The sequence below is a fragment of the Podarcis erhardii genome (assembly GCF_964252035.2).
Source record: "Podarcis erhardii genome assembly, chromosome: 7".
In the NCBI taxonomy this organism is placed as follows: domain Eukaryota; kingdom Metazoa; phylum Chordata; class Lepidosauria; order Squamata; family Lacertidae; genus Podarcis; species Podarcis erhardii.
The window spans coordinates 54542517-54552081 of NC_138511.1; the positions used below are offsets into that span (position 1 = coordinate 54542517).

Below are 9565 nucleotides of genomic sequence, written 5' to 3' on the forward strand. Positions count from 1 at the left end.
AAGATCTCTATCACTCGTGCACAAGAAAGACCTCAGTATTTTAAAAAATCTTAACAATTTTGCCAGTGCCATATCTCACATACAAAGTACCTTTTTTGTTTCCGATACCTAGTCTTCTTGTGTCACAGCACTTACAGTGCTCAAAAGAGCAGTCCTAGTCTAAAAATTGAGCCCTAAGGACACATGACTGCAGAGGTGGCCAGCTCACTCCAAGTTGCCTCCTAATTTGAGAAACCTTGTGATGTACTGGTGAAGGCAAAACTGCCAGCAGCCTTTTGAGGTTGGGTTCACCAGTCCTCTGTTTTGCCTTAATTATAAAACGGCTTCTGCGAGGGAGAGCAAGTAGGATATAAATGGGTGCATGTTTCGTTGAGGGAGGCGTGCCAGTAACCCAGGGCTGGTGAGTGGAGAGAGGACTGGGAATGGAATCCCATTTCTTTACATGTCACATTTTGGGACAGAAGACAAGAGACCCAAGAGATGCCGCTTCAATTTTTATTCAAAACTCATGATATAAAGCTTTACAAAGCCTCAGGCTGCTCCATCCTCATTATGCCTTGGCCCTTCCTTTGGTTCCTTCCGAGGCTCTCACCATGGCAAAACATTCCCTTCCCAAGTCACCAGCACCCCGTGTTGCTTTTCAGAGAGGTTGCAAAGCACTTTCATAATGCCAGACACACTTTCTTCGACAGTCAGGTCAGCCTGCAAGGTACAAACCATGGTTAGATAGTGATTCTGCAGAGGCACAAGAAAATCTGCAGTGATGGGTGAGAGCTCAGCCAACCACATGAGTGATGGTTTTGCCTATCTAGCTACCAAAGGAGTGCGCAGAAGGGAGGGATGAGATAAGTTTGTCCTCGGTTGTAATTTTAGTGTGGGCCTGACTGAATATTCACTTCTCCAAACAATAAGCAAAACTATATGCAGCTATCCTTGGAAATCGGCACACCCCAAAAATCTGTGATGCAATTCTCCAACCAAAAATGTGATCAGCAGTGTATTTATTACAGGCAAGTGTGAATAAAAATGCATCTATTAGTGAGCTCTTTGCTTCCAGGTTGATGTATATATGAATGAATACCATGGAGAAAGCGGATAGAGGAAAGTTTTTCTCATAACACTAGACTAGAATTCTTGAACATCTAGTGAAGCAGAATGTTGGAAGATTTAGGACATACAAAAGAAAGTTAAACATGGAACTCACTCCCACAGAAGGCAGTGATGGCCGCCGACAGATGGCTTTAAAAGAGGATTTGACAAATTTGTGGAGGCTATCAATGGCTACTAGCCATCATGACAACAATGCTCTGCTTCCACTGCCAAAGACACCCCAACAACCGGCGGCTTCCTTAACTCAGACTTTAGTGGCCAGCTCCTTGGGGTTGGCAAGGAAGGTCAATGCTCGGGCCTGCCAGGAGGAGCCTCTTCCCTTGGGTGTGCACAGTATTAGTAAGACTTTCAGCAAGAGAACTGGTGAGGCTTAGGCTCAGCCAGACTTCCTTTTGCACTACATTTCTAGGCACAGATCCAGGATTTCCAGGTCTGTGCCTCAGTGTGGGGTGTTGTTTTTTTGTTTTTGTTTTTTTTGCCCTGCCACTTTCCCCAGGAAACCCTGTGTTTTACTGCTGAATCAGAGCACACAACAGTTTGCGGGAAAGCTGATTGCCATTTGCTCCAGTTCAGCAGTAAAAACATTGGTTTTCCTGAGGAAAGTGGCAGGGCAATACTCTCTCTCTCTCTCTTTGCCAGGACCTGGAAATCGCAGGCGTGTGCCCAGAAATGTGTCCCAAAAGGAAGTGTGGATGAGCCATTAGTGTGTGTGTGTATAGTTCTGATTTAGAATGAAGTAATGCAGAGAGTTCTTAAGAAGAAATCTTTAGCTGACTCACCTGCTCACTTCCCAGCTCTGTTTTCACCCAGCCAGGATGAACAGCAGTGCACAGGATCCCATCATCTTTGTAGCCCATTGATTGGCACTTGGTGAGCATGTTCAAAGCAGCCTGGGGATGGACGAAGACATGAGCAGACCCCAATCATAGATGCACAGAGAGCAGAAAGGTCAACTAGGCTACTGGCTCAATATAAATTGAGGTTATAAGACCACTCACTTTGGACCCAATCTCCCTGCTGTTCACATAATCAACACTGATTGGGCAGACACTGAAGCTGAATTCTCCTAAGTCCTGGACAGTTTTGCTACTGAGACACAGAATATACTATGCTAAAAAGATGATGCCATGTGTCTTCCATGTCCATAAAGTGTAGTTGCAGTTGCCACATCACTTGTTACTGGTCCAGAAACTTCCCCCACCAACTCTAACATCTCTAGGAGGTAACAACCACTGGCATGGAAACTGCAACAGGTACCAGGATTATATAATGTAGCCTTACCCAACCTAGTGCCCTCCAGATGTTTTGGACCTCAACTCCCATTAGTCTCACCCAGAATGGCCACTACATGACTTTTGGAAGAATTCTTACTGCGGAATTCAGGTGCACAAAGCAATTTTATCTACTCATAAGGCAGAACAATTTCAGTATGGACAAAACATCTAACTTGGAGAGGAAGAAAGCTGGTGGGTGTTACACAAGGCATTTCAGTAGCACATCACTCACTAGACCAGCCATTGTTGGGTACATAGAAAAACCTTTTCAAGGAAGGCAATGGACAGAAATGCCAGATTTGACCCATGTCCCGCAGGAGAAGCCTGACCTTGCTGCAGCGATAGGAGACGACTGGGAAAGCGAAATAATGCTCTGGTGTTTTCTCAATGGATCCTAGAACAGTGGACATGTTGATGATGGCTGCTTTCCCGCAGCTCATGCCTTTCTGATTGGATCCGTGGGCAGCCTTCTTCAGCAACGGCAATAATTCCTAAAGAGAGGCAAAAGCTCTTCAGCTGTACAAACCTGGCCTGCATAAAGATCTGCTAGTAAATGGGCACAAGATTGCAAAGACCAACCACTTCTGGCCTTGTTTCTTACACCTCTCAATTTCTACCCCACAATATCCTAGTTGGCTTTTTCAAAACAGAAGATATTAAGACTCAGCTGTGTTTGGGAGTAATGGAGGGTAGATGCTGTCACAGAGCTGGGCTGATCCTGCAGAACTTTTTCTTACCAACTCAACCTGTGAATTCACCTAGCCAGAGGCTATTCTCCAGGGGCCTTTTGAAGATAGGAGGAGTGACCTCCCTAACTCAAATCCAGGTGTCACCATTTACAGTCCACTAACCAAGCCCACAAACCCCATTCTTTTCTCTTAATAATTTTGACCCTCAACAATGAAGCAGTCTGCATATGCAAAGAGGAAAGGCTGCTGTATTGCCCTTTGATGTATCCGGCCAGCTGTGCTGCCAGGAACTGGCCTGGGAGGGGCAAGTCCTAGTCCACTCTGCATCATGGGGGTCTGCTTTCCACCCTGTAGTCCAGGGAGGGATTGCTCTTCTTGTGAAGAAAAACTGACCTTGGTCACTAACATTGGGCCCACAAGGTTGATGGTGTAGACGTCCAGCATGTCTTTAGCAGTGGCTGACTCCAAAGTACAGGGCGGCATGACCCCAGCATTGTTGATCACCACGTTCAGCCCAGCGCCTCCCAGGCGGGCCTCAACCTTCTTGGCAGCTGCCTTGACACTTGCCTCATCGGTGGTTTCTACAATGAAGAACAAACAAGACTCTGTTTTGTGTAGGACTTGATTGCATTCTCACCTGTCTCGCTTGTGTCAGCTATTTACAATAGGTGGGATTATTGGCATGCTCATTCACGTAGGAGAAATGCAGGGAGAGCAGGATTACATCTTGTGGCTCTGCTTCCAACTTCAGCGTCTTCATCTGAACACTTGTAAGCTATGTAAGGACACATGTTTGGATGTGTACATGGAGGTTGGTGGGGGCATCTCTCTCTCTCTCTCTCTCTCTCTCTCTCTCCCACACACCACTCCATGCATTGATCATACTAGAGAGCCAGGCAGATCTCTGGAGGGAATACCATTCCTAAGAGGGCTTGGCTCTCCTTCTCGCTCAGCCATTCATGGTGATAGAGAGGAGGGCATCTGAGGCACAACTTCAAGCCCGGGCTAGTTAATACAGGTGCAGATGACTCTTGAGGTGACCAGGCCCAATACCTTTAAATATATATATAGAATAGTTAAGTGAGGTGATACTGGGGCCCACTGCCAAGAGCATTTTGGAGAAAGCATCCCTTTCAATCATACTTCCTTACCCCTCTGCAAACTTCTGTTTCTTTAAGGGGCAGTCGTGCAGTTTTGCTTTGTATAGCCAGGGGGGAAGGAGCTGGGTGGGGCAGGGAGGGGTGAGGATTAGAGTTGAAATGCCATCAAGAGGTGCCTATCTTATTTCTTTCATAAGCAAATAGAAGCTTGCCCGAGGCCACTTGTCAGTATTTGGGAGGGGCCTCAAAAGCAAGTAGAACACCTAATCTCTGCTGAGCGAGGCCCTCATTCAGCTTTACAGAGGAGTTGCACGCACCCATTCCATTGCCATGGCAGCTAGATCTGATCAATGGGGTGTGGGATAAGTCAGCTGCCAGGACCAGCCTGTTGCTATCAAATGTTGCTGGGAGGGGACCATTTATTGGCTCAGGGCACCACTGCTAATCTCTGCAGACATGCCAAGCCTTCCTAGTACCTTATAAGACATTATCTTTTGGTTACTCACAGCGATTTCTTAACTTATTACCACAAGTTTCTTTTTTCTTTGCAATGCAAGCAGTTACAACAGCAAAGCATGGTCGTTTCTGCTAAGCTTTTCTTACCTGTTTATCCCACAGAATCTTAGATGTGGTTTGGTCAACTGGAAAGTAATTCATGAACCCGTATGGCATTCTCAGCCCTCCAAAACTTTGTGTCTAATGCCTGTTATGAAATTAGAGCTAAATGTGCTGCTTCTCTCAAAGGTTTGGGTGGGTATCACAACCCTGCAACATTTCTCTGATGAAAATGATAATGTCTTATAAGGTACCAGGAAGGTTTGTGGGTGACTTAGAACCACAAGGGGAAATGGAGAACAGTTAGAAAACTATTGTGCATGCTTAAAAAAGCTATGAATATTAGTCAAACAACCTGGTTGGAGCTAGAGCTAATCAGCATGATCATGGGATGTATGTAATGAAGGGGGTACATATCAAGGGGGAAATATGAAATAAGCAGACCAGGAAGTCTGTAAACTGCAGTTTCCAAACCAATAGGACAATGTAGGAGGAAAATTTGGATGGATTACTTAGGGCAAATTTGTCCAACAGATTCTGACTTGTAGTGCTTGTTTTGGGGCAAGTTAAGGGAGGGGAGAGGGCTTGTTAAAGATCCTCTATCTAGTACATAGTCTTGAGGATCATCTAAATACAGCCAGTGCCTTAAGAAATGATTGGATACAACAGGGAGAAGAAGTTGCCAAGGCTCAAATTAAGAAGCAACAGCCTTGCTGCTGTTTGCTGAAAGAGAGGAGAGGGCTTACCAAGCTGCAGAATTGCCAGATTGGGGTGCTTGGATGCCAGGTGCCTCAGCTCCTGTAGGAAACAAAAGAAAACAAATTATATCATGTTGTAATGTGTCCGAAGTTCTCCCACATAAATTACCACAGATCTTGTAAGTAGGCCAGTCTTAGCCCCATTGTGCAGGTGGCAGCCTGAGACTTCCATACTAGCTCTCACAAGGGCATTGTGGGACTGAACTCAAACAACATCAAGGAAGAACTCCAGAATGGCTGGCGAGAGCCATGTGGTGGAGCTGGAGCAACAAGCTCAAACCTCTTCACAGCTGAAGTTCACATGTAGACTGAAGGAGAACAATATACTTAATTACCCATTTTCTCCCAAGGTGAGCTAAACCTGGCAGGACAGCTTACTCTATGGCATTAACCCTTTCATGCATTAATTAGACTTAAGCAGGTTGGTTATATGAAGCAGTTTATCCCATAGAAGGTGAGTCCTGGGTCTGAAAAGGTTGAAAATTTATGCCCTATGGGAATAGTCTTGGTGATGCAACTAACTGACCAAAACAGCCAAGTGAGGGGCCATCTACCCCTGAGAAATTGTGCAGCTATTCCAAAGTTTTTTAAAAACTGGATTTTCTGTGCTCAGAAAACAACAGCTGGAAGCTGAAGAGGGGGAAGCATTAGAGGGGAATGTTTTCACATTGTGCAGGTGCCTTGAACAAAGGTGTGGTTGTTCCATAGTAAATGCCCAGCTTAACTTTTAACATGCCCTGGAGCTAGTTGAACATGGCTGCTACCACTGTGAAAGCTCCAAAGTATTCAATGTAGGCTGACTTCACCATGTTAAAACGAGGTCATGTGCTAAGGAGTTTCTTTGCAAACCACAGCAGTAGACTCTTTTTTCTCTTCTTGGAACAATAAGTGCCATTCTAATATTCAGCCTCATGTTTATTTCTCTTTGCTACAAACTCAGTTTGCCTCCAGCAACACTCAACTTCCGCATTTGTAAATACCGTAAATCCAAGCCTCCCTGTTCTCTCCTCCAAACGGAGAGGCCCCTAAATTAAGGAAGTCTAGAGCATGCAGCTCCACAAACTAAACAAACAACCAGAGTTCTCAAACAAGGGTTTGCAAACTTGCCTATCTCCTGTTTTAAATTCTATGGCTGAGACGAGCCTCTTGCTTATATAACAAATTGGAAACTTTTTAGCACAGATTCTGAAAAGGGCTCTTGCATGCAACACTGACTTATGGAAGTCAGAGTAACACAATCTGGCAGCAGGGAAGGAGACGTTCCAGCTTGAAAGGATGGAGTGTGGATGGATCCCTGACAGTTGCTTCAGGGGAGGGGAAAAAGTGGATCTTTCTCTTGCATGCACACGCAGGAATTGAAATTCCTAAACTGGAGGAAATAAGATATTTCTGCTTATAAACAATGTGCAGGGGTTGGGGAGACAACGGGATTTGCAGAAAGAAGCCTGTCTCAGACACATCAGCTTTGCAGAGAGAAAGTGTTTGTCCTCCTATTGTGCAAGGGTGTGTGTGTGTGTGTGTGTGTGTGTCCCGAGAGGGAGACTTTCTGCCTTCAAAGTCAGCTAAAGAGAGTCTAACAACTCACCTGTGCTCTGGCCCCTTCTGGATCCCGGCAGGTTGCGAACACTACTTGGGGAGGGTTTGGTTTCTCAAGGAAACATTTCACCAGCTGCAGCCCGATGCCTCGGTTGGATCCTGTCACCAACACACTGCGAATGTGACCTGATGCCATCCTGTTCTCACAGAAGCCGTTACTCCTTTCTGCAGCTCCTCTGTGCCTTGCCCCAAGTTTTCTTTCCAGTGGGCTGGGCGTGTGTCACTTCCTGCAGTGACTGGGGCACCCGTCTTCTTTCCCACTGGCTGGCTGCAGAAGAATATCAGATTCCATGTAGGCAAGCTCAGACTGCTTTTTGCTCAGAACCAATGGGCAGAAGGGATGTGGTCAAGCATGAGGAAGTTTTTACAAGTTTTGCAGGCTTTTGGACTTAAAAATAAATACGCCTCCAAGTCCTGTGAAATAAATGGGTGTGTGTGCACCAGTGCTTCTCAAGCATTTTAGATTGAATTGGGACCCACCTGTAAAAATTTCCACTTGACCTATGCTTTCTAGGCATGGGTCTGAGTGGTTTACCCCCACTCCTTTCCAAGGGGAAAACTGCTCTTTAGTGGCAGATCAGAAGAAATGGCAATCCAGGGGAAACCCAAATTGCTGTTTGCCCTAAAGAGCGCTAAAGAGTTGTTTTTCCAGGGGAAAGCAGCAGGGCAATAGGAAGTGTGGATAAGCTGTAAATTCTCCTTTCAAACCCCATCATCCTTCCTGAAACAGTCCATACAAGTAAGGACAAATTCCAATTCCTTCACATCTTCAATAGTATTTACTCATGGCACAGAGCAGAAGTGGGGGACATGTCATGCTTTTTCTGGGGTAGTTGGTCCACCTTTTGTCGCCCCCCCCCCCACTCAGCTCTCACCTGTGGCTCCTAGAAGCTGTCAGCATGCAACAGTAGCCACACCCTGGGAAACAGCTTCGACTGGCCGGCTAAACCAGGTGAGAGTAGCCGATGGATGGTAGCCGATTACAACCCAGGGAGGTAGACTAGTATTTCCTTTTCCTTTCTTTTCTTTTTTTACAATCAGGTAGTATATAAATTTTAGGGGGGGGGGGAATAAAATAAATAATTTTCAGAAAACTAGAAGGGATGTTGGGAGTGCAGTGGCAGCAACTGTGAGAGGTCTCTGACTTGCACCAAGCTCAGGACTATCAGAAACTAGCCCAGGCCAGGAGAAAACCAGGCTGGCAATAATACTATTAGTAATAGCATGTATGCATAGAGGTGGTAGCCTGTTTCCTTTAGGAGGTGTGCTAAAATAAAAAAAATACCTCTAATTCCCTTATGGGATATATAGAGCTCGTATAGAGTCCTTAGATGGAGTTCCCTATCGGTTGGAGAGAAAAAGCAGAGGACAAGAAGTGTATATTGAAAAGCAAAGCGGCTTTATTAAAGAGAAAATAAACTGTTGCAACAGGGTCCCCACTCACCACACGCAGGAGGGAGGAGAACCCCAAACAAAAGAAAAACAGAAGTTTATACCTTCCAATCCACAGGTGGACCTTCCCACAACCTATCCAGCCAGAGTGTAAGTCATACATCAGAAATACGTTATAGAACGGGGTACATCAGTTACAGATAAGTTTCACAGGATGCAGGTAAGTCTTTGACACCTCATTGAGCACTCAGTACAGTGATACCTCGGGTTACAGACGCTTCAGGTTACAGACTCCGCTGAGAAATAGTACCTCGGGTTAAGAACTTTGCTTCAGGATGAGAACAGAAATTGTGCTCCGGCAGCAGCGGGAGGCCCCATTAGCTAAAGTGGTGCTTCAGGTTAAGAACAGTTTCAGGTTAAAAATGAACAAATTAAGTTCTTAACCTGAGGTACCACTGTATTTAACATTTATATGTGTGGGACACACCCTTAGTAATGTGAAGAGGAAGTATTGAAAGAGCAACAAAGGGAATCTAGGGCTTGGGGTTTTGGCTTAACAGCGTATAGACTTAACTCATTCCCTTACCCTTTGTCTGCATAATAAACCTTATTGTTTTATCAGTTTTTGTCTCTCTCTGTATACTGTGTAAATCACATAAGGCATTATGTGATGTACTGTATAGGGAAAACACTGCTTGAAGGTTCCTGAATGAGCTTCCGCCATCCATTGAATAAATGGCTTGACATTTGTGGATTGGTGTTATTCATTATAGACAGTTTCTGTCTTCTTACAACAGGTGTGAATGCCATTACTTCAACGCAGGGGAGATTTCTGAGCAAGGCTGAACTTCAACCCAGAGGCTAAAACAGCTGTGCCCCCAAAGGACGGCTTGCCCCAGACAGCCTATCCAGGATGAGTGTGCAGTTGCTACTCTTGATGGGTAGAAAATCTGCTTGGCATGCATACTTATGGTACGGGAAAGGGAAGATTCATAGAAGCTTTTACAACCATATAATCAGGAAATCATTAATGAGAGTATGGGAGAGATATAAAGACTTATTGGAACAAAAGACTCTGTGGTGGCTTTCAC

The 9565-nt window shown here is 45.2% G+C and overlaps 1 protein-coding gene across 1 annotated transcript; it reads right to left on the bottom strand.

The window, feature by feature from the left end:
- Nucleotides 1-481: 481 nt before the first annotated feature.
- On the bottom strand, nt 482-7312 carry LOC309347366 (C-signal-like). Its single transcript, XM_081871897.1, has 6 exons — nt 7072-7312; nt 5475-5526; nt 3467-3654; nt 2714-2875; nt 1890-2000; nt 482-702 (listed from the first exon to the last, which is right to left on the bottom strand). The coding sequence occupies exons 1-6, from the start codon at nt 7216-7218 to the stop codon at nt 589-591; spliced, it is 774 nt and encodes a 257-aa protein (XP_081728023.1). The 5' UTR covers nt 7219-7312; the 3' UTR covers nt 482-588.
- Nucleotides 7313-9565: the final 2253 nt, after the last annotated feature.